At 37.2% G+C, this 26,420-nt stretch overlaps 1 protein-coding gene across 1 annotated transcript; it reads left to right on the top strand.

Annotated features, from left to right (window-relative positions):
• The first annotated feature begins 8,018 nt into the window (after nt 1-8,018).
• LOC108675218 lies at nt 8,019-25,087 on the top strand. The gene is made up of 5 exons (XM_047882023.1): nt 8,019-8,040; nt 8,435-8,635; nt 22,551-22,721; nt 23,490-23,583; nt 23,742-25,087. Exons 1-5 carry the CDS (start codon nt 8,019-8,021, stop codon nt 25,072-25,074), a joined length of 1,821 nt encoding a protein of 606 aa, XP_047737979.1. The 3' UTR covers nt 25,075-25,087.
• The last annotated feature ends 1,333 nt before the right edge of the window (nt 25,088-26,420 follow it).

The following is a 26,420-nucleotide window of genomic DNA, read 5'->3' as shown; positions in this document are numbered from 1 at the left end:
AATGTTATTCCGCTGCTCAATGCCTGATAATGTTATTCCGCTGCTCAATGCCTGATAATGTTACTCCTCTGCTCAATGCCTGATAATGTTATTCCGCTGCTCAATGCCTGATAATGTTACTCCACTGCTCAATGCATGAAGAACTTGACTAGCGCGTCAGCTACACTCACACACAGCGGAGAAGATAAAGTTTATGTTTTATTCTCACAGGCGGCAAGACCGTATATTGGTCTAGCGAATTTTGTGCTCGTCCCCCAACAAAAGCAAACAAACTGATAAAGCTCGAAGTGCTCCGGGCGGTCAAGCCGGATTGCAAAAATATTATCTTATGCTTTTCTATACAAAGAATGGTCGTTTGCATGCTGGTTTTAAGCGTTGGATAGCATTATTACTTGATAAAATATCACAAACTGCATTCTAGTGATGGATTTGTGAATAAATGGAAGCAAGACTTGGCGTTGTTGAGAAAATAGGCATCATTAGTGGCATGTTAACCTGGCGTTGTTCGGGAACAGATCTTTCGACAGGCAACTGTACGCTGACAACTGTAAAAATATTCTTCACGAGGCAACTGTACGCTGGCATGAATAATATTTTTGCAGACCTAAGCAAAGCACCAGGTCTGTATCTTGTGATAGAAACCAACGGTCACAAAAATCTCTCATCGCACAAACATTATTAATTTCCGAAATGAGGAACGCGGCATCGGCTTACATATGATGATAATTGGTCAAAACAGAGCGTACAAAACTGCGTGTACAAAAGAGAGCGTACAAATCCGGAGGAACAAAACATGTACAAAGTACGGCGTACAAAAGAAGATGAACACATTGCCTCTTCACTGGAATTTTTTCAGTAGAATCTTTGAACTTACAAGATATTTTACATAATTACTGCAGGGAATTCTTCACTCGCGGGTTGATTTTTACTACATGTACAAAACCGGGCGAGCAAAACATGTACAAAATAGGGCAAAAATTGTTGATCACGGTGACATTTAGCTCATGCTTGCATTGACTTCCTCGAGCTATAACACACTCCGGCCGTATTATGAATGAGCATCAATGACAACAAGGGCGGCCACGCATTATATATGAAAATAATTTAGGCAGGCGGATGAAAAACTTCTTGATTCATAATTATTATAATCATAATAAATAATATTATATTTGTTATGATTAATTATTATAATTAAATAGAATAATTAACATTACGGTTACAAATTATCGAGGATTGCTGCAAGCCTTGCGTGCTCTGCATGATTAATATTCGAGAGGACGGATGCAATCATGGTTGAACTAATACGGATTATTTCAACCATGGATGCAATGACCACTAAGATGAAGCACGGAATGCGCACGTCGAAGCGCCTCGTGTAATACGGGCTATATAGTTAGAAAAAATTAATGATAGCTTCAATACTAATTCATTATTAACAAAAGTATGAGCAAAAACCATGAATATATGGAAATAAAGATTGTGACTTTTATTTTTACGCCGTACAAGATGACATGCCTAAAGATGCTGCGCATATTTACGTCACTCAGCTGTGCTAGAATTTAGATTGTCTCTCCACTGAAATTTTGTTCATAGAATCTTTGAACTAAAAAAGTATTTTACTTAATTTCTGCAGGAAATTCTTCACTCGCGATTGATTTTTACTAATTGCTGCTCGTATTCTTTAACTCGTGCTTTATTTTTTTATCGTAATGTTCAGCTTATCCAGCAGTTGCGGCGCAGTAGAACAATACCGCAGTTGGGGATCATAAAGCGAGTGGTAAGGATTACGTTGGCTTAATCGCTCGGTAAAGGGCGTGTAGGTCTTCATTGTACGTAATAGCAGGCAGGTATATTGAAGCTCTTCAACCCATGCGGCTGCCTTAAATGAATCTAAACCGGACGCTGCGATGTTAATAATGCTTGGATTTGAAATGGAATATAAATGAGAAAATATAAAACGAGAAATTTATAGACGTCTCATTATGCATTCAATTCATCTGGACTCCATGCAAACAATGAAAATATAAACTAAATTTTCGAGAAAAAATCATTACCTGAAAAACAATACAAAGATCGAACGGATGTAAAGTTCTTTGTGATTACATTTTCTTAGTGTAATTTTTTTTGCTCGAGCTGAATGTCAGATGCAGGAATTTTAAGCCAAGTCTTGTAGGGCAATCATGAAATGAAAATCCGACACGCTCTATCAAGTTACAAGAGTTTCTCTCCTGCGCTGCAAAAAAATATGACCAAACATACTGATAAAGCAGAGTTGCTTTATCAAATCTCCCTGGGCTGTGTTTTGTACTCATATAATCAAATCTCACTGGGCACTGTGTTGGACTCGAATAATCAAAGCTCACTTGGCAGTGAATTGTACTTGAATAATCAAATCTCACTTGGCAGCGAGTTGTACCTGTATCATCCGTTCTCACTGGGCTGTGTTTTGTACTCGTATAATCAAATCTCACTTCTTAGTGTGTTAAATTCGTATCATCAATAATTATTCTCATTGGGCTGTGTGTTATGCTCGTACAATCAAATCTCACTTGACAGTGTGTTATACTCGTATAATCAAATCTTGCTCGCTCCCAACGACAACTCGCAGCGAGATTCGAGCTAGTCGAAGCGACAGAGCAGGTATGCAGGCGAACTTGACATTCCGCCTCTGTACTTTTGCAGAAGAACAGCAACCAATAAATAGTCGATCGGAAACATGGGTTTTCTGATGCAGTGCTATAGGCTCCCAATAGCAGCATTCCGGCTGCAAACCGGCTCCTTTGCTTCTTAATGCATGCGCGTATTTAACGCTGGCCCACGCATGGGGTCAGGTTTTAATTGACCAGATACCAAGACGATCGAAAGAATAATTTTTAATTTGATCTTGCAAGGAATTCAGATTGTTTTACTCAGATAAAGATGTATGGGAAAGCCCAGCTTTCTGATCAGCTCCCGTCAATAAACATATAAAGTGGACTCTCCTCCACACTCCCGTCAATAAACACAAAGAGCGGACGCCCCACACTCCCTTTAATAAACGTATAGAGCGGACTCTCCACACTCCCATAAATAAAACATTCAATAAAACGTGTGGTATCAGCCACGAAGTATCAAGAATAAAGATACTTGAGCTTGCACCAGCATTGGTACATTTATATAATTATTCTAGTGGCATCACCTCGCGTACTACCAGTGTTCAGCTTGGCGAGCATGCAGCTAGTGACAGCCAACTCCCTGCTATAGATTTTCAGCAGCAGTTCAGTTAAAGTTGTCAAAGTTTGTTTGTGTTAAAAGCCTGGCACCATAAATATATAGGAGCTGTTGGAGCGCGTTTCCAGGATACTTTCGTATCCAGGATACTTATCGTGTCGGGATATTGTATATAGGGGCTGTTGGGGCACGTATCCTGGATACTTATCGTGTCGGGATATTGTATATAGGCGCTGTTGGGGCGCGTATCCAGGATACTTGTCTTATTGAGATATTACCTGGGCCTATACTTTCAAAAAAAGTTAAAAGATCGTAAGTTCATCAGCCAATCATTGACAGCCTTTCAAGCAAAATCCACCAATCATAGACAAGAAAATAGAGCGTAAGTACTAACGTTCACTTAGCGAGCTTTGAAAGTATCCACCAATCATAGACAAGAAAATAGAGCGTAAGTACTTACGTTCACTTAGCGAATTTTGAAAGTATGGCCCCTGGACCTGAACATTTATCCTCAGTGTGCTATAGTAACCTCCTAATCTCCTGTTATAGTTATTACTATAAAATAAATAAACATATTTCTTACGAAAATAAACATTTGTTGTGTAAATATACTCCACAGGGTTCAATATCGAAAAGTATGACCGATATTATGGTTATTTGTGGAGCGACAGCAAAAATTGCTGAAATTCCCAGGGAAGTTGAAGTATAACTAAATGGAGGTTACCTCAAATAATTCACAAAACCTAAGAATCTTCCTTGAAATTTATGTGATACAAACGTCAAAATTGGAACAGGGAGGTAGAGGTTCGAAACCCCCAACCAGTTGTGAAAATTCTGTTCGAAGTTAGCAAGGTGGCTGGGTGGTTAAGAGTCATGATGTGGCCTTATCAACGCTAATACCATATTTTTTATGTATGCGTTATTACAATCATAACTAAATAGACTTCTTTGATTTTCAACAAGTTGGAACATTTCTGAGTCAATGCTTTCACGTTTCATGAAACCGGAGGAAAAAATTTTTATGAAGAAATTACGTCATGTTTTTCCGTATAAAAATGTATCACCGGCTCCGAAAGAAAAATAAATATACTGGCTTCACGTGCAGAACAGCTACCAATACTTCTACTGTCGATATATTGTATGATGTTATCATATAAACAACTTCCAACACTTCCACTATCAGTATATTGTTTAGTATTATCATATAAAACATCTTCCAACACTTCCACTATCAGTATTTTGTATTGTATTATCATATAAAACAACTTCCAACACTTCCACTATCAGTATATCTTCTGGTATGATCATATAAAGGAAACTACCTTCAAATTTATTGCGCGTTTTGAATATTTCATCACACTCACGTCTGCTTCCGAAATCCATTTCAAATCCCCGGGCATTTCTGCTGGTTGAGGTGCAGCCCAAAGCATCATTTCTAATAAAAATCATAAGCGAAAACGTCCATTTCTATTCCTGAAATGTGATAAATATTTTTGATGTTGATAAATATTATTTTGTACATGGTAAATTTATTTGAAAAGCATTCCTACACTTACACACTTGAAGACCCTGCCAAACTGGGTCAGAATGAACACAAGAATAAAGTGCATCACAATTTCGGAAAAAAAGTCAGCCTCAAATTTTTGAGCGCAAAACGATAGCAGTTAGCAGATAGCTCATAATGCAACATTTCGGCAGATATTACATGCTTTAACGATAAATTGTAACACTAAGTTGTATAATTTTGTGTTCCAAAGCATGGTATTGATGACATTAAAATTTTTTGCTGATTGCCAATTACGTATAATAATTTTTGGTATATAATAATAATATTATTATAAGAGGACTGGCAATATTATTTTTGGAGAAAATATATATATTTTTATAACATATATTCATATCATAATAATATATTTATTATTATATCAACAAGAAAATTGTTCACTGAAGTGAAGATTGCATCTATTGCGCGTTGATTGCGGTATAAATTTCATTCAAAGGGTAACGATGGACATTTCCCGTCGAACTCTAAAACATTTCGGGAAACAAGGAATTTAAAAGCAAAGAAAACACCAAGCAAATTCACCATATCGATATTGAAAACGTTTCGGAGTCCAGCTCCATCATCAGTTCGAAAAACTAAAAATGAATAAAAACTTATTATTATGTCAAAAATCTAAGACAGACATAAAACCTAAACAAGACCTAACATTATATCGAAAAAAAACAGGACTCGAACTATAATAATTTAATTTTATTCATTTTTAGTTTTTCGAACTAATGAAGGAGCTGGACTCCGAAACGTTTTCAACATCGATATGGTGAATTTGCTTGGTGTTTTCTTTGCTTTTAAATTCCTTGTGAACTTGCGATATAAGCCGACTGATAATATAAGTACTTATTCCGGGGAACACTACAAATAAATTTAATCTGTATCATCATAACAATGGACGTGCTGTCGTCAGTCAATGCGCAAGTCTTAAAAATATAGCGGGAATAAAACACTGAATAGGTCTCGTCAAGCTTCGCTAGAACGAGCTCTGCTTTGATGGCATGGAAACAATTCAAACTTCGGTCACATGCAGTCTTTCATTTGATTAGGACAGAATTTACTATGGCAAGACTCTAGTGGATCTCTTTACTCTTCCTTTATAGATACGCAAGTTTGTTTGAAGACCAGAGCATGCTTTATATGAACTAACTTCTTATTGTTTTTTTTCAATGAGTCGAACAAAAATGAGTCACTCTATCAAGTGACTCATTGAAAATACAAATAAGAAGAAAAGCTTCCACCGAATTGCACCTTTGGATTTTTAAAGAATCAACTGTATTGGAAAGATTCCTTGCCAGAATTTAGGAAAGACATTCCAGCGTCTATTTCGTATCTCATATTTGATAGTAAAAACATGTCGCTGTTTCAAATTTTATACAGTTCCTTTAATTACGAAAACCCTTGCGCAATGGAGTAAAGAAAACTATAGTTATAGTGACGAAACTGTTAATAGCAGTGTAATGAAATTCATTGCAAACATCGGCTCTGTTACCGGGCAAGTGAGAGGCGATAAATGCTAATAAAATTTCCTACCAAGGGATTTTTGCATAAAAATATATCAAATCCAACAAAACTGCAATATAAAGTAAACTTTTAATTTACGGAAGATTTATAAGATAAACGGAATAAATGAGGGGGACAGAAAGTCTTCAGTTGCAGAATTACAGTAAAAATTGAGTGGGTGATCTTCACAGGAGCAATGGTATGGCAAAGCATTTTCACTGAAAAATTACCACGCACTCAGCATTTCCTACCAGCTCATCAAAAGATATGATCAAAACGAATTTTCTTTTCTGCTGAGCAATCAATATGCATAGATTTTATTTATGAATGTATTCTGCGAACATATACACAGAAATGAGTATTTTATAAACAACTTGGCTAGGCTTTTCTATGCTGGTCCAATAACCGAGGCGACTAGCAAATATTGGAATAAAATTAGCATGAATGCTTCAATATTTAGAATAATTGTGCATAATTTTTCTCTTTCTTCTGCACACAAGAAACTGGAAAATTATTTTACGAAGTCTGCTGAAAAGACTTACACTAAATGTGAAAACTTATAAAAAAATACAGTTTTCTAAAGCAATATTTGAATAGTTGGATCAAGAAATCCTCGCATATAAATAAAAATCTTTTATTAGCTATTCATTTTTCATGATACAAGCAGGATAATAACAAGGCACTTGATTTTAATCTCAATTAATTGAGGGCGTTTTTGGAAGCAATTTATGAGCCGAAAATAAATTAATCAATACGGAGAATTTCAGCAATTATTTTTTACCACAACGAGTCTCATTATTGAGGCTTTGATGCTAAATTTTAAAACGTGAATCATTTTTCAAACGTGTCGAATAGAAATTAAAGAAACCAGCGATGGAAAAATTACTGTCTAATTAATATGTTTACAAAAGAGGCATGCACATCTATAATAACAATGCAAATGCCAGATGTGCATAGGCACAAACATGCAGTTCCTCCCGTGAACACGTGACGAGTGTCTATTTACTAAATAATATGCATTTAAAAATTACTTTTAAATGACAACACTTCTAAAGAATCCAGTGTTTCCGGTGTTACATATGTACAATGAATTTCTAATTTTATTATGATTTATGAAATATTAAAAAATTAGTTCTATTATTTTATTTTTAAAATTAACAATTTTTTACATTTTTCAAAATTATTTATTCTGTCAATTGATACATGCATTGTCTCCGACTTTACGCAGGTGTGTAAAATTTCAGATCGATTGGACAGGTAGAAGTGTGTTAAATATCGATTATAAGTTATGTAGCAGACAAAATAATTTTTTGAATTTTTTAATATAAAAAATATAATTTTTTAAATTTCAAAATTATTATTTATTCTGTCAATTGATTCATGATTTGTCTCCAACTTTACACAAGTGTGCAAATTTTCAGATCGATTGGAGAGGTAGAAGTGTGATAAATATCGATTATAAAATTTGTAGCAGACAGACAAACAAACAAACAAAAATTTAAGTTGAAGAGAAATGCTGTAAAAAGAATAAATTATCGTTCGTCGCTCGTTCAGCGGTGGAATTTTCAAGCTTCAGGATGCTACATTTTTATTTCAATTAGAAGTTATGCAATACAGTTTGCGATGTTAAGACGGAGAGGTTGGCTATTGTTGTGACATGTTGATCGTTAGGTACTACCAAATTTCTTCTACATTTTATCATCAGGAATGATACTCTTGATCTGGCTAGTCATGCAGTGCCTTTGTTTCGACAATGGCTCGACCACTGTGGCAAAGTTTCCAATATGTAAAAATATCTATACGTAGCAGCGATGCTGTAATCTAAATAACGATTCGTGCGATATAAGCTCCTGTATAAACTACAATCCAACAATCCAAATAACAACGTATGAATAAACATCGTATGTATAACAACGTAGGCATAAACATCGTATGGATAACGTATATATAAAAGACGTATATGTAGCAAAGTAGGCACGTATACTGTATAACAACGGATAAATAAACAACGCAAAAATTATTACATTTATAAACAACGTATTTACTCGTATAACAGCGTATATATAACAGCATATGTATAACAACTTAAACAAGTTATTATATATTATACACGTATAAACAACGCATTTACTCCTATAACAACTCATATATAACTAACGCATGCCACAGCGGTGTCTATAGCGGTGTCGGTGTGGACGTTGGTGGCCATCAGTCTGGAGCGTTACTACGCCATCTGCCAGCCCCTCAAGTCCCGTGGGTGGCAGACGCTGTCCCACGCCTACAAGATCATCGGCCTCGTGTGGTTCCTCGCACTCGTAGCCATGACGCCCATCGCAGCGACATCAGAACTCTCGCCCAGCGGCAACTCCGGTGAGTTTGTTTAGTATTTGACAGTAAGATTATTTTGTGCAATGTTTAAGGTCTTATGTAATGCAACGTGCACTTTATGCCATGTAAGGTCCTTATGCATTATAAGGCCCTCAAGCATTGTAAGGCCCTTATGCAATGCGCATGGCCCTTATGCAATGAAAGACTCTTATAAACGATATAAGGTCTTATGCAATAAAAATTAGTTCCTCAGGGAACGTAAGTTCGTAATGCAATGTAAGGTCTTTATATGCAAATAAGGTCGTTAGCGAGTCATGCAACTGTAGACAAAGGGTTACACTCTCCATCATTTTTACCAGTTATATTCTCGGGCTTGGAACAAGACCGGATTTGCATGCACGCGCCATCTGCGAAAAAAAACTATCCAAAAAATGAAAACTCGCTAAAATAACGATAGCTTAATCCGACTAGACCCGGATGGTCATGCGTAAAGTTAATTTACCTCTAGAAGGCAAAAAAATTAAACTGCTATGATAGTATTCTATCACTTTTCTCGAATTCATGCTATCAATATTGTTCCGTTGAAATATTGCCAAAATTTTATTATAATTTCTTATGTCTATCTTTTAGTTGCAGACTCTTACGCAAGTAAATAAGACAATTTCGCTTCTTTTTTACACTCCAGTTTCAAAGTTCGTAGTGAATTACTCAACGTTTTAGCGGATCCCTATTTTTCAGTTCATGAATTTGTCCTTTGGAATTCAATTTTGTTAATCATTCATGACTCATTTAGTATTTGTCGTACTAAGCCAACCAATCTCAGCCATGTAATCGCAACAACGAAGTAAGAAACAAAGCAGTCTTCTGGTGAAAAGTTTACGTCAACTCAGCTCACTCGAACACAGTGAGGTGCGAAGGAACCAATTCGGTGACGGCAATAGACAGCTCTGAGAACTCGCACAAGTACCTTTGCTTAACATTGTCGGATGAAAAGTTAGATTTTGTTTACTCAAGTATGGTCGGCGTGCATTGCATGTGCCACTTTTACGAAATAATAAGTCAGAACTCACGAAACCTCTGAAGTTCCACCATAACAATATCTCCAAAACTTGGCGCGAGTGGATCCTCGCACGTCACACATTTCGTACTGACACTCGAGTCGTCAAGGATGCTTTAGGTTGACTACTTGATTATTCTCGTGCTGACCCCATGTGGCCCCATGCTAACTTCCAACTTATTCACGTGCTTATTCCATGCTGACTCCGTATCAATTCATTCTGACATCCAAATTGCCTCACGCACATAGCGTGACGAACCGAGAAGTGAAAAGCATGTGACACATTTAATTATGGCTTTATGGGCAAATTTTTCGACCATCACCAATCTAATAAATTTCTTCAGCTCTTCCCGTATTATCAAACACAGATCATGACATGCGATAAAAACAAGTGAAAAGTAAGCGAAACTTGTTTCTGAATAATAATGGCTGATGGTAAGGTGAAGGAAGTTAACGTAGACTGAAAATTGATCTCTACCAGGCATGAGTCAAGAAAAAAATCAGAACAGAGACAAATGACATTCTGGCTATAACTCTTTTCCTGAGTCAACTCACCCTGCCATGAACCCCCAAGTTCCTACCACCGTATAAGTTTACTCGGAGCGCAGGTTAACCTACGGTTACTTGCACGGGCAGCTCTCCTTCCAGCCACTATAATAAATTCATTTTATCTAACATATACAATGAAATCGACCCTCCAAAACGAACACCGTCTCTGAAAATTTTCTGGGGAATTGTCGTACAAAAAGCATGCATGAGATTCCACAGCGTAAACCTATAACCAGCAACCTCACCACACTCCCATAATAGTCACTATGTCAGTTATCGCGTTACAGGTACGATTCTTCCTATGCAGATCCTACCACACAAGGAACTGGTGCCTTCATAAACAAACTTTTTCTCAGCACACAATACCACACAGCCTGACCCGACACTAGAAGTTGTAAATGTCTCTTTGGCAGGCGATGTGAGGTTCTGCACTCACTGTGCTGGGCAAGATCCTATTCACTTCGGTCTTCCTGCTCGGATTTAGCAGTTAGCAAACCGTTAATGCGTGTTAATGTGGACGATTTGGTATTATCATTTTTTGTTGTCTCTACTCTGTTGTTAAGATCTGCCACTTCCCTTGTTAACTTATGTTTCCCCTCCTCCACTCCTCACGCATGAGTCGCCCACGCTCGAACTAGAATGGCTTGTCCCAATGGACTTGAAGTGCACCAAATGTTATCCACGACTTCAAACACCCACATCCTCATCACGTTTCTAGCCTTTATTATCTCTCAATCCATCCCACTAACCAAATCCCGTTTTGACCCCAGGTAAAACGAATTAAACTTAAAAACATGAACACTGTATTTATTTGTCGTTAGTGAATTATTATACGTGGAACATGCCTAAAACCTGATTTTTTTGTTATTCGAGATGTATTATTGCTACATCATCGTTGCATTCGATATTAAGAGAATACCGAATTAGAGTGAATACACGTATCAGTTTTTGTTCTGTATAATCCCAATATTTCGGTAGGAGCACAATTGCAATCCTGTGTTGTTTGCGTCCTAACAATAAAGCTTCACAAGCATATTTGAAAGGCTCGTAGAAAAATAAATATTTGATGAGTTATGACGATGTTGCCTTTAACGCGTTAAATGCGGCTCGACGCACCAGCGCTTGCAGATGGCCTAAAAACGGCCATGTCACCGGATAAAAAGGCCTATAATTCAGAATATGCTAGTAAATTCGTAGGTTTCAGTGCAAAAATAAAATTCTTTTTTTTTTCCGTGCATTTTAAGATTTAATTAGGTCGTACTGCCATCATAAATTTTTGTGGACAAATGCAATTGTAAAAGACTGAATTGCGGAATTTGTCCAAAAAAACCTGCTAAAAAACCTGGTCGTGAGGCACTTCTATTTTTTAACTTTACTCACAAAATTTCAGCTGCAATATATGCAGCAGTCTCAGAATAAATGTTTTAAATGCGTGTAACTTGCGCTTGAGTTACGCAATAAAATTTGCGAGCATTTACCAAAAGAGAGCGATTTATTACAATAAAATTAAAGATACAGCCGTTTTCATCTCACAGCCGAAAAGGTGGTGATTTTATGCCCGCGTGCTGTACTGTGACTGTGAGCACCTAGAAGGCTTTTGGTTTTTTGGTCATAAATTATTCAGCAGCTTAATTTAAGATTACAATTCATTCAGTAAGCCAAGTTGAAGCGCAAACATTCCGCTCCGAAAATGCTGAGTCTGATAAAAATTTGAATTTGAAGAGAAAAAGGTAGTAAGCGATTTGCACAAGTAACATTGGATCAAATTAGCTAGAATATTGTTCATGCGTCTTGTGGGTCGCAAAAATGAAACATCGCTCCAGATGGTGGTGAGATAGGCCATTTGATCGCTTTATTAAGTAATAGTGGCATATTGGGTGAGTTACTAAGAAAATTGTGCAACGAAAATAACACAGAAACTGTGTAATTTTGCTAGTGTCAAATTTCCTACTCACAGTAGACCGAAGATTGAGCTGTGCTACCACAGACCCGAGACCGCACATTAGATGCACATCCTCTGCAACTACACTCAGCTGCTTTGACACTGACATGCTTATGCACGGATACTATCGCACTAAAATTCGTATTGAAATTCGACTCCAACATCAATGTGAGCGATATTATTTGCTGAAATATATTTTTCAAATTACTCCGGTATATTGCGTCATGATGTGATTGGTTTTGTTCATTTTTACCACGTTTTTCTTGACTTCGTTTCGCGTCTGTCTGTCATCAAAAATTCAGACCTTAATTTAGAGCTCGAGAGCATCCTAGAAACTTTAAATTTGGCATGCATGCTTATGCTGCCTAACAATTCAAGATTTGATCATCAGAAATAATAATTTAAATTTTTTTAGAAAAAAAAATTAAAAAAATGAAAATTCACGGTTTTGGAATTGAGTTTTTCTCGAACATCCTCACTTGCCAACCCTGGAAATTGATTTCAATTGCTAAAATTGCTAACTAAAAAGTAGAAAATAAATAAATATAAGAAATATTTTCAAAAACCACGTTTTCAAAAACCACAATACTAAAAATAATTAATAAAACAAATCAAGAAACTTAAAATAACCACGTTTTCTTAACGGACAAAATAGAAAAAACATTTACTGTTACATAACATTTCAAAACATTTTACATAACTTAAATGTTATGTAAGAGTAAATGTTTTTCTTTTTTGTCCGTTAAGAAAACGTGGTTTTTTAACAGTTTTTTATTTGTTTTATTTCATTATTTTTAGTTTTGTAAAAACCAGAAAAACGTGGTTTTTAAAAATATTTTTTACATATATTCATTAAGTTGTATGTTTCAGAATCGAGTACATACTCGTTGGAACTATTGTCTCAAGCTTTTTTTGAATATCGATCTGCGTTTTAAATCCATGTCAACCTAAAATATAACGTCAATCTGAAAACTTTTTGCAATCAGCATCCGGTCCATTAATTGGACGTGTCAGAAGGACTAATCGAGACAAATGCCAAAATTTCGCATGTCCGTTCATCACAAAAAAAAAAAACTTGAATGTAACGAAAGATGCTCACTACATCGTTGGAGTGCGCGAGACTCGCGCACACATTTTGTTCACAGTTACCTTGCGTTAGCTTCGTGCAAAGCATTGTTTCACGCATTGTTCACTGATGAATTTATCATATAACAATTATTCATCATTCTTTAAGTTAAACCGAGACCAAAGTAACATTTTAGATCCAAGCTTGCGTTATATAATTCTTCTCCTTTAATCCGTTGTGGAAAAATATATCAACGTTGTTAAAGACGTGGACATTTAGGAAACCGTAGCCAAGGTTGACATCGTTGGTTTCCTTCTTCTGAAATTATTCACTGATCTTGATTTAGCTGAACGTCAGCGTCGTTTTAGCACACAATACAGTTTTTTAAAACAGGTACATTACTATTTGAATCATGCAACGATTCGGAACCACTAGTCACTTATAAATGACTCCTGTATGGCCCTCAAGAGAGCAATGAGCTCATTAAATCCCAGGTCCGTTCAACAAGCTCTCAGACAGCACTCAGACAGCTCTGCGACGAGCTCTCAAGAGTGCTTTCTTAACTCAAATATTGTGCGCCAAAGCGGCGTTTTGAGGCTGTTTTGGACACGGCCTGGGATCAACGACGATTTTCGGTTCAGTATTTCTGCCCCATCAAATTTTACCGCGATGAACGTCGAAAACGTAGGAATGAGATTATTCGCGCAGCAGACAGAAGTGTTGTCATTATTTTATCGAAAAACATTCATTGCGAGAATTTGCGAAACGTGAAGAAAGTGTCGACGTGGAGGCAACTTTTTGTAGTGATATTGAAAATATTGAACGTGTTTCAGTGAAGGGAGATAAACATTTTAACCATTGTCCAAATGAATAACGAATTTTAACCATTGTCCAAATGAATAACGACAGACACGATAAATAAATGATTCCGTCCATGTCAATGGAGCAACTATCCAGAAATAGACCGAGTGAATTCCAGAGAAGTTCTAATGATAGAATAAAAGTTCGTAGCAAAAAGATTGTATTTATTTGTTGAACAAGGACGGACTTTAATTAATCATGGCCTTTGTTCAGTTTCATTGAGAGCAGAGCTCTAGGATTCTGCGTCTATTCAGCAAGCTAGGAGAAATGAATTCGCCGAAGAGAGTTCAATTAAGGAAAAATTAATTGACTAACATAACTTTTCTCGGAGAAACAGCAGTGGAGAACAAAAACGTGTAGGCGTGAATTGCATTGCATTCTCATTCCTCAGGAGCAAAAATGGTTTTCAATCTACCGTGCGAGTGACACCAGACCTGTACAAGATCGCATGATGCGCATCAGCGTTTATTTATTTATTTTAAACATATTCGTGCGTGCTATGCTGCAGGAAAGCTTGACATTGCTAAGGAAGCCCTGCTGGATAAGAATTAAAATAAACCCGCCGATATAACCAATTTTACAGGTTAATCAAGCTTGCCAGAATAACTTGACTTGTCTAGTCGTATCCAACTTACTTATTTCGTATAATTAGCTATGTCATTATCACAACCATGAAATCTTGATTAGATCTTCAATATCTCTTAAATTTCAGTATATTGCCTGTATTGTGAATACTGCTTTGAACCTTATAGCTTCTTACCTAACTATACTAGCGCGATCTTCGCCAAGCGAGGAACAAGTCTCATGTAAATCATTCAAAATTTCTACTTAAAGCATAAGTTTTCTTCATCATAAGAAAGAAATTTGTATGCATTTAAACACTTGCATCAAAATACAAAATATGAAAACACAATAAAAGATAGATGAAATTAACAATTAACCCGACTATTTCTACGTTTATATAAGTTCGACTGTGACTCTCCGATAACTTTGCATGAAAGCGCCAGGTAATGTATTGTTGTGCATTTTTGTTCACTCATGCAATGCAGCAGTATCAATCACAACAAAATTTGCCACTGAATTTTTGCTCACGATTGTTACCCCAGATTAAGCTCTAAATTAACATCTTTCAGTCACTTGTTTGAAACCTTACCGACAATGCTCTTATTGAGTCTATGCAGACTATCTACTATAAACACACTATTGCTTAGAAGTAAACATTGATTCGCTGGCATATTTCACAGCTGATATTGATGCATCATCCTTTCTATACGGCATGAAGTCTCGAATTTCCTAGTGGATCTCATGTACTTGGTTGCATCAGTGAGGTTTTGCCAGTAATTACAATAGGTAATCAAACACTCCCTGTATAAATCTGACTTGTTTGAATGATCATTAACATTGTAGTTGTCCGTGCAAAATATTCTAATTACTATTCTGATGTATTGTAATTCAATTCATGACTCATTCCTAGCGAATACATCAGAAGCCATCTCGGCCCTCAAAATTCATTCACACTTCACTGTCTCTACGTGCTGCTTTACTTTTTTAAACATCGATACTTGCTTCTATGGCTTTTAACAAGTTATTGTAACATTTTAGAACCTATCAAGATGGAATAATTTGCACTCATTCATTGCAAATTAATTTTTAAAGCATAGTTGGTAGAATTAAATATATTATTATATTCTCAACTCTTATATTCTCAACTTGATATTAGCTTGAGATTAAATTGAAATTTTGTTACAAGGTAATCAATCACATTACAAGATTCCTCTTATTATATAACACAATTTTAAACCACAAAGCCAGAGTTCATTTTAAAGCTCAATGCAGACACCAAACAGGAACACCGATCGAGATGACATATCATGTGGCGTGCCTCGGTCCCTCCAGCAGCTTCAAGCTGACCTTAAGTTACCGGAACTTGAGACCGCTTGCTGGAGTGTCAATATGGCGTCTTATTCGGGCTGAACAATCTTCTTCAAGAAATTTAGTTCTTAGAGGATCATATTATTACCGAAATGTTCGGAATATCTATAAAGTTTCAAGTTGTAAGAAAAGAAATTCTATTCATAATCGTTATTTCGACTATCATTTGGTTTGCGGTGTAGAGGATAGATAGAGTGTCCACCAATTACCACCGCTACTAAAAATTAATTACCACGTAGTTGGAATTACACCTACATAGTCATTTAGTAGCATCAGCACATAGATTTGAAAATAATTTAATATTTGTAGTTGAATTAAAAGGTTTTTTTACACATTAACTAGCCAAACGTTCGCGTTGTTTTGATGCAAAAAGAACGCCCCAAAAAAAGAACGTTCCCAGTTCACTTGGACCCAGCCTTGCGGAAGCAATGAAATAAAAGAGAAGTTACTGCGATGCGCTCAGGCTCGCAAATCTGCATATGGCAGCTCCTTCACACGCTCTCAAAACCATCACTGCCAAAGGCTCATGTCCTGATCTGCCGGATTTTCACTGCAGAGTTGGGCTTGCATGTTGAGCCAGAGGCCACGATGCTGAGGATGAGGCAATAAATGGACCAGATTATATGTGCGTGCGGGGACTCTTGACTCGGTGAAAATTCCAAGCTACATTCGACAATTCAGTATAACGTATTCACACGTGTCTTTTCTCATATATTAGTATAGGCTGGCAGAATTTCTTCTTCAAGCAGGTTTCATTGAAGACCAGAGAATTTGTTTTATTCGCAATTTTCTTATTAGTTTTTTTCAATATATCGAACAATATTTTTAGTTTGAACTGGCAAATCAAAAATCAGGTTACCGATGGACATATTTATTTCGTTAACGACGTTTCGAATGTTTCTATCATTCATTATCAAGTTAAAAGGCGCATTGAGTGATGAAATTAGCGCCGACATAAGTACAAAGTCAAGTAAATAGGATACTACTCAAAAATCAAAATTGTTAGGAATAATTACAAAATCACAAAATAATTTAGAATCAAAGCACCGAAAATTACTCCGAAAACAGTCTCAAGGTTCTGACAAATCCAGTAGTTTGAAGGTTGATGGCTGGGGTCCTATCCTTAATGATGAGGGCTTCAGCTATCATGAGTCGGTTGGCGTCGGGGCATCTCATGACGACGCTGGTGCATTCTTCCAGCACCGTACGAGTGATGGTCTCGTTGTGGGCTTCCATCAGGTGGTTCTTTGGTCCACCAGACTGAAGGTGGCACGTGAGACGTCGGCTTAATGTCGTAGTTGTGAGCCCGATGTAGTCCATATTGGGGAGAAGTCTACAACCTTCTCAATTGCAAGAAAATTTATAGACTACATTGGTCTCTTGGAAAACTCCCGTTTTTTTGCAGGGGTTATTGTTCATTACAAGATTCTGTATTTTCTTGTTTTTGTAATAAATCAGTAGTTTCTCATATATATATATATATATATATATATATATATTGGTCAAACTTTGTGGGCTTGAAAAGTGAAGATATAAACATATAGGGACTGCATATATGTATTTATATAGGGTTATGTATAGGGGATATATAATGGGACTGAATAAGCTCGTATCTAGGATGCTTGTCTTGTCTGGATATTAAGTTGACATTTTTAGCGCATTTTCTCATTTATAGAAAAAATGCACTATTGTGATCGCCATGTCCGTCTGTCTGTCTGTTCGTCCGTCTGTCCGTGACCTCAAGTTTTCGTCGACGAGAAAATGCACTCTCTGTCACTCACTGCATGCAGTGAGTACTGAGTTATATTTTTTCAATATTGGAATCCCGGGATATTAAAAAATTAGATCAGTACTCACAGCAGTACGCGAGTGACAGAGAGCGCATTTTCTCGTTGACGAAAACTTGAGGTCACGGACAGACGGACGGACAGACAGACAGACAGACAGACGGACATGGCGAGCACAATAGTGCATTTTTTCCATAAATGAGAAAATGCGCTAAAAATCGGCATACATGGCGCAAACTTGGCATACATGGTGGAGATTTATTAAAGTAGAAGAAAATATATCCTTGATTATTCTTGACATTCACTAAAATTGAAAATTCATGAAGTTTTCATCGAAAACTTTTCGGATACCACATCTCCATTATCAATTGAAATTTTGATATTACAATAATATAATTATATAAATTTGCAGTGTAAAACCGAATTAGACAATTACAAAGCTTAGAAAGATGAAAGAATATCATTTAATACTTCCAATGAATAAGAACTATGTACTTGTTTAAACAATATTTTCGTATATAGAAGTAAACATAGATAAAATTGTTACTAAATTAAAACGATATACTTATTCAATTGAATAATTTTTGTAATTTAAATAGTTCAATTGTGAGTTGAATCTTGGCTTGAATTTTGGAAGCAAATTTGTATGCTGTGACTTCGCACTGTTTTGCGAAAATGCTACAGCTGAATGAGAAGGATGCCCTATGAGGTTTCCGTATGATTACTCCAATGTGCTTCCTGTATGATGATGATGATGATGACGATGACGATGGCGGTGGAAATAATCCCATAATAAGAAGCCACATGAAGCCAAATCTATAGAGCGCGGCGTCTGCCGAGGGTTTCAGCCAATTTTGGTCATTACCAAAGCATGACTCGAAATCGAATGCGCGATGTTTTCTCATTCAGAGCATGATCGTGACTGTCACTAGTGGGAACGATATTTGATTACCCCATCCTACCGGACTCGTCTCCTTTCGTATCCCTACCTACACCTTTCGCCGTTGCAAATTTTAAAATAAATTTAGTTTGTTCTACGAACCTTATCGACTCGGTTAACGTCACTAAAATATTGTCAAGATAAAAATTTATGTACATCATAATTTCAGAAGCATGACCAAAGTATTGTTATGCACAACGAATGAACGTCCTACTACAGTACTTCTACATCGCGGACAATTTCGAAATGCTGCTTCTGCATTAATTTCTGAATTTTAGTGAATGCAATGTTACACGGAAACCCAGGAAGTGAAACTTCGTGAAAAAATCATGTCAGGATGATATTTCGTGGGCTTCCAGGATTTTATTATATAGCAGTATTGAAAAGTAGTTGTCATTAAGTAGTTATTATTATTAATAATTATTATTATTATCATTATTATTATTATTAAGTAGTAGTAGTTATTATATTTATTAGTATTTAAAAGCAGCCAACTCTGCAAACCATCCATAAATTCCGATGTAGCTATTGATTACTACCTATAAGTATCATCAGTCTTTAAGTGGCATCAGTCTTCCGGCATTGGTAGATTTATCAGCGTGAGAACGAGTTTCTTCAAATTTCTTTTCAACGCCTTAAACTTCGTGCAGAATTGCAAACACTTTGAGCTAGAAGACCATGAATTTCCCACCACTGGCAACTTTAATGGCTTCGTGCGCCATTGACGCGCATACAAACTTTATTAGGAAAGTTTTCAAATATGTATAAAGTTTTCAAAACTTCAGGTACAATAATACCAGACACTCGGATATCACGAGTGCCGTATTGAACTCATACGAATTGTTACCAGATTGATCAATGCCGCACTTTTAATTGAGCGTGTGAACTTTTATATTAGTTACAAGTTAAAAGTCCTCGTCATCTCCCACTTGATTGATAATATACTAAGCTTATAACTTACACAGACTATAATTTTAGCTAAATTTGCAGCGCATTACATCAAATGTCGAAAGTCATGCTCAAGATTTCCCAATTTGGTAAATTATCGAATGATTTCTAAATAACTAGAAACATCAATATAAATTTATAACAGTATTAAGCGATGTACAAATTATGAAAAGACGTTTTAATATTGAGCAAACGAATATTAAAATATATCAGGTGAGTGTTGGCTTAAGCGTTAATAGCATTATGAGGTTCGAGCTTGGAGTACTCAGGAGAATTACGGAATGATGTTCGAGAAGTGCGCAATATTAGAAGTCAAATTATTGCTATATTGCTGCTATATTAAATATTGCTCTATTATTGCTTAGGAGGCTAGAGTTCCGGCCATTCTATCGTGATCTTCTCCATGCAATAAGCTATACTCTAGTACACTAATTCACTTAATTGCAGGGAATTGCATCATTTCATTATCTGGATGCGATGAGAAGTCTCAACACGGATTCTCATAATCAGGTTAGACTTGCCAGCCAATCTATCATATGCTCTGTCCTAATACTGTCAGTCTTAGCCTGAAAACCTAATTTGATGATTATCAACACTCAATCAAAGGTAGTTAATTAATATTAATAACTAATCTCCATATCTAATAGAATCCATTTTAATTGACAACCAAAAAAATTTAAATTTATTGCCAATGAGAAAGGAATAGCAATCCCATGAACCATGCAATGTAAAAAGTTACAATTTTCACAATAACCTTACACTTCTTACCGAACAATGGAAGAAATTATCTACCATTAATGTTCTCCCCGCTCGAACAGGCCTAATCTAATTTGTCGGCTGCTCTCAGTTATTAATGAAACTATTACGGAGCCTTTCATTCCCCGAGTGATATTGGCGCGTGGTTTTCGAGTAGTCATTTTTTCATGCAATTCACCTTGATGGCAACATATTAACTATCAACTATAACTCTAATTGATAAATGGCACTTGCGTGGGAATCGAGCAGCTCTAATTAACAAGCCGTATTTCCAGGAAGTTTCATCACTCTTGTTTTGTCCGTTTACTGCAACAAATATTAGCACATTTTTTTACGAACGAAGTAATAATTTAGAGAACAGCTCATGGCCAGTTATTTCATTAATTGCTGATTGCGAATCTTGCTGGCTTTGGTATAGCTTCATTTCGTGCATGTTATCTATTTTGTAACAATTGTTCTTACGATTTTCTCTCTTAACTTCCGTGTCACGATTTCTTTGTATTTCTTATCTGTGAACGAACCATTGAAACATCTTTCAACAGGTACCCAGACTCGAGAATTACAGTTCATGTCAATTTGTCAATTGCTGCGTTTTTTTCTTTTTCCCTTATTTCTTTGCACAGCATTAAGATCTTTTTGCTAATGAAACACGACAGACTTTAATTAACATCACGTAAGCTGACTTCGCAGGAGTTCTAAGCTGCGTCCAGGAAGATTAATTTGTCTATTCGCGTTTCCGTTCGGCTTCCTACTCTGCAACAATTCGCAATCAAGCAAAAAACAGACATCAAGACCAAAGTCGGAGCAGTCTTTGCAGCGTCACGGCAAAAGGTCTTACTTCAATTAAGAAAACATTAAGCTGAGAGTTTCATTTGTCAAGCTGCAAACTTTTAACGGAAGAAATTTTCTAGAGTTTTTTCTTCGCACACACAGTTCAGAAGTTAATTCGAATTAAATGTAGAATTCGAATTAAATTAATGTGTATTATCTTTTGAAAGAATTTATTGAATAAAGCAAAGAACTAATTATCATATATGACATATATTCAATTCAAATAGCATGCAACAAAACAGATTGAAGAACCTAGTTGAAGCCCCTATTCTACGTATTCTTACCTTTACAAATAAACAGAAAAAAGACTAACATAATAAGAACGAAACTCGCAATCGCGACCGAAAACCTTTGTCTGGACACAAATTTTCCACACACAGTAATTATATCGGTAATTTATACCTAGAGTTGATCAATATTGTGCCCTTTTACACACAGTGCTGAGTATGAATTTGCAAGATCAGAGTCTGAATCGCAATATAAATTATCTTTAGAAATATCAAGCATAAACTTGCGTCTACTCATGTCTATATTTATTGCACTTGTGATCTACTGCTACATGTGATCCGAGTGCAGTTTCGTTCTTGAGCCTCTGCAATTTCCAGGTGGCCAAATGGTCCCAAGGGCCCTCCAGATAACCTTTATGTGGGCTTTATTGCAGGCCTTAAACGCTTCCAAGTTTACCGAAGATAATCTCGATTTTCACACCTTTGCAGGCCGCTGAAGGTCGAACGTGTGCTGCTGATAACTCAAATTTACGCACTATTGCAGGCCACGGAATTTCGTAAGTGCGCTGCTGATAACTCAAATGTAAGCACCATTGCAGGCCGCGGATGATCGCACGTGCGCTGCTGATAGTACTCGAATGTATGCACCATTGCAGGTCGCACGTGCGCTGCTTATAACTCGAATGTATGCACCATTGCAGGTCACACGTGCGCTGCTTATAACTCGAATGTATGCACCATTGCAGGCCGCACGTGCGCTGCTTATAACTCGAATGTATGCACCATTGCCTGTCGCACGTGCGCTGCTTATAACTCGAATGTATGCACCATTGCAGGCCGCACGTGCGCTGCTTAGTACTCGAATGTATGCACCATTGCAGGTCACACGTGCGCTGCTTATAACTCGAATGTATGCACCATTGCAGGCCGCACGTGCGCTGCTTAGTACTCGAATGTATGCACCATTGCAGGCCGCACGTGCGCTGCTTACAACTCGAATGTATGCACCATTGCAGGCCGCACTTGCGCTGCTTATAACTCGAATGTATGCACCATTGCAGGCCGTCAGAAGTGTCGGGAGGCGTGGCCGTCCCTGCAGCTGGAGCGGTGCTTCACACTGGCGCTGAGCGTAGCGCTGCTGGCGCTGCCTCTCGTCGTCATGTCCGTCGCCTACGCCAGCATCAGCGTCACGCTCTGGAACGGCATCCGCCTCCAGCAGGACTCCGGCAGAGGTCAGGACACTGGAGTTAGGAAGCCAACATTATAGAAACAAGAGAATATGTGGTAATATATATTGAGGATCAATTAAAAGTCGATTTTAGTTTGAAGCTGGCTCTCGACTTGCCTGGTTGCCGGTAAAATTTTGTTTGTACGTGTTTTAGATAGGAATCATGTTCGGAGAATTTACAGTCGTTTTTATTTACAGGCCCTCACATGTTCATACTCGAAACAAAGCGTTTTGGTTAGTATGTTAACACCTTGTGCAATATTAATATATCATCAATAATTTTTACCATTGTAAGGTTTGTTTTACAGAAACCGATTTTAATCGATCGATCTGATCATCTGAAGTTACGAGAAACTCGCGAATTCACACGCTTCGAACCCAATACATCTAACACATATTTAGAAAGAATACTTTTCAATCTTAGCAAATTATGCAAAATTTGATGAAAATACTATAAATTATGACTTTAATTAAGGTTCTAAGTAATCGTAAAATTGGCCAAAAAGAGCTTGATGCCTAAATTCTTTCCGTCATTCTGCCTAGCATGTTGCGCTGATATTTTGGTATAAATGAAGCCGTTTTTTCCTTCCACTCTATAAGTATCATCTCAAGTTACCCCCTATAAACTTGCGTCTTAATTATATTTTTCATGTTAACACAATAGATTGATTTTTTGTTGCCCAACAACTTTCAATGCGAACTGAGTCGAATGAGATATAATTTGTTTGCATTTATTTGTTTTGAAATTGTATAATTGCTTCATTGATTTCAGTGATCGCCTTGAGCAGCATGCAGAGCATGTCAGAAGTTCAACAAACGCTTCGATCAAAGCGCAATGAGAAACAAAAGTCAAAGATTGCAATAAGGTAAGTAGTGAAACATCTCAAAGATCTCGAGCTTGAAATTAGATAACATTATTCAATCGATGCATGGTAATTAATATTATTTTGGTTATTACGTCTTATTTCTCTCGTTGTTCGAGCTGTTTCTTCTCTAAAATGGCGTTCTCCTTTGACTTTTTCAGGTTTCGCAAGTTTCCGGTGCAAACAAACATGTGTCATTTTTGCAACCGTTTTCTGGACAGCAACGGATGTCACTCCAATGTTGAACACTCCAGCTACTACCGACCACAGGACAACAAATGTTTCTCAACGGAGGAATGTAACTTAGCTTTAAAAAATGGGGTAGATTTTTCGCCTTTTAAATTTTCTCCACCTGATCGCGTCCAGTCGATGGAAAATCTTGGAACAGGGCGTGGGTACCTCAGCCCGGACTTTGACGTTTTTGAGGCGGCACATCATAATTTCGAGCAGCATCGGTTTCGTGCTGACAACCTCGACGACCAGCAAGGTGTTAAAATATTTGAATTGGTAGAACGCAAAGAAGGAAGCTTTACTTCACATGCTGGACAAAAGGGCATGAAAGCATTCGCGAAACCGTCTCCACCAACTCGAGTTCTTTGGAGACTCAAGGATCTTGAGACGCACGAGTTGAGCGCTTCTGGGCTCAGGTCTCAATGTGCAAGCGAACTTCTAAAGGCTATTCCAAAATCTAATCGTGAACTCGCATCCAGAATTCATTACCTTGAAACTAGGAGTTCGCCGACAATTATAAGACAGTACAGCAAATCTGAATGCGACTTGACCAATCAGTCTGGAAAATTATCTCAAAAAGTCACATTTTTGGGTCGTCAAAAAGATGCTGGTAATCACAGACGGCCTAACATGGCCTTCAGGAAACAAACTGAGATAACACCTACCGAGAGCGGATTAGACCTGAATATGTGTTGTGCATCTGACCAACGCACTCCCATAAGAAGTGGGGATATATTTGCAGACGAATTAGGAACGCAGTTAAATCGTTACGCCCACAATGGGCGCTCAAGTTGCGAGTGGGAGAAATGTAAGAGAGACGAAACGTATGAAATGATGTGCAATTTTGCGGAATTCAACCAAACTGATGCGATGCCTTTTCCTCCGAGAACTAAGAAAATGCAGACATCACACATAGAAAAAAGTATTCTGGCAAAAAAGCGTGTCACCAAGATGCTTTTTGTGGTGGTCTTTGAATTTTTTGTGTGTTGGACACCGATATTTGTTGTGAACATCCTTGCCCTGTATATTCCTCAAGAGATTTACAAGCGACTAGGATCTATCGGCATTTCGTTCCTGCACTTACTGGCCTATGCCTCGTCGTGCTGCAACCCCATCACCTACTGCTTCATGAACAGACGCTTCGTACAGGCTTTCCTGCACGTGTTCGGGTGCAGGAAAACAGGGGTTGTCGAGCAGCCGCGTTTTCACGGGTCCCACGCGAGCAACACCAGGTCACCGAGTCAGCCAAGTCTTAAGAAATAATGGCAAGATAAAATATAACTCAGTACTCACTGCTGTGAGTGACAGAGAGCGCATTTTCTCGTCGACGAAAACGTGCATAAAGTCACGGACGGACAGACAGACGGACGGAAATGACGAGCATAATAGGACATTTTTTTCCATAAATGAGAAAATACACAAAAAAGTCAAGCGGTATTTGTAAGTCTCCTGACCTGCAAGCCCCATACTCTGAGTAGGTTGTCTGAGGAATACATGCAGACTTTTCCCGTTTCTCAAAAGAAGAAAAATGTATTATGGACTTAAAAAATTTAATGGTATCTTGCCAAATGGCGCTCTTCCCAAGCTTATTATCTAAACTGTGTTTTACCTGTCTCAACGTATGCGTGCGGATTGTGTTTAATTCCGGAATTTATCTTTGCTCAGAGTAAGATATAAATGTACTCATAATTGACTCCTCCTCATTCATTTAAAGCAGCAATTATTATACAAATAATAAGAATTGCATGACGTAATCAGTCTTTACAAATGACACGAAGATTAAGTGAATCGGAAATAAATTTTAAAAACGATTTCTAATATTGGAGTGCGGAATTAGAACGACAGGAGGAAACAACAATGACGGCGCATATCAATCACCATGAATGTGTATTGTAATTAATGTATCTATTGTTACGTGTTCCTATTTGTGACCCTGAAAACAATGTCCGTGATTTTGTTCATTGCACTTCCATCACGAAGTGGGGAAATAAATGTGATTCATCTGAGAACTCTTGTTTCTTTTCCACCTTTCGTAGTGAGTGTGAAATTCAGATTATTTTCGCCGATATTTCTAAGTTCTTCGAATAATAGTTTTTAATAATAGTTTTCCTCCTGAAATTTTTGGAAACACAGGCGAATGATGCAGAAATTAGGCTTAGCTTATTCAATCAAATTCTATTTTTAACTATTAAAGTCGCCAAAACGATACTAAATGGTTAAACGTCCGGGAGCCCCTGCCAAGCCTCTGTGCACTCACAAAGGATCAAAAGATCCAAGTGTGGTTCAAGCTGTGCTTACGAATGTTTCTTGTTAAATAAAAATAAAATGGAGTTATTTGTTAATGGTGCATTTCAATATGACCTATCTGCCGTTCATTGATGATAGGCGGTTGGACGTATATTGTATTATTAGCGAGTTATATTCATAAAAGTTATATCCATTACTCACGTTAATTTCTATGCACCAGAAATAGTTATTTTTTCGCCATTATGCATCAACCAATCCAGTCACAATTCATTGCTTAAGCTTGAGTGTTCCAACAATATTAAGATGAGTTGACAAACGATCAACATGACGAGTTCCCTGGCGAACTTGTATTGATAAAAGAC

This window comes from Hyalella azteca, unplaced genomic scaffold, assembly GCF_000764305.2.
Source record: "Hyalella azteca isolate HAZT.00-mixed unplaced genomic scaffold, Hazt_2.0.2 contig9432, whole genome shotgun sequence".
In the NCBI taxonomy this organism is placed as follows: Eukaryota; Metazoa; Arthropoda; class Malacostraca; order Amphipoda; family Hyalellidae; genus Hyalella; species Hyalella azteca.
The sequence above is the reverse complement of the archived record's forward strand: the minus strand, read 5'-3'. Positions and strand labels throughout refer to the sequence as shown.

Coding starts and splice junctions, on each gene's coding strand:
- LOC108675218 (XM_047882023.1), top strand. CDS start 8,019: ATGGCTCGACCACTGTGGCAAA. Junction 8,636..22,550: donor CTCGCCCAGCGGCAACTCCG/GTGAGTTTGTTT, acceptor GCACCATTGCAG/GCCGTCAGAAGTGTCGGGAG. Junction 22,722..23,489: donor CCAGCAGGACTCCGGCAGAG/GTCAGGACACTG, acceptor CATTGATTTCAG/TGATCGCCTTGAGCAGCATG.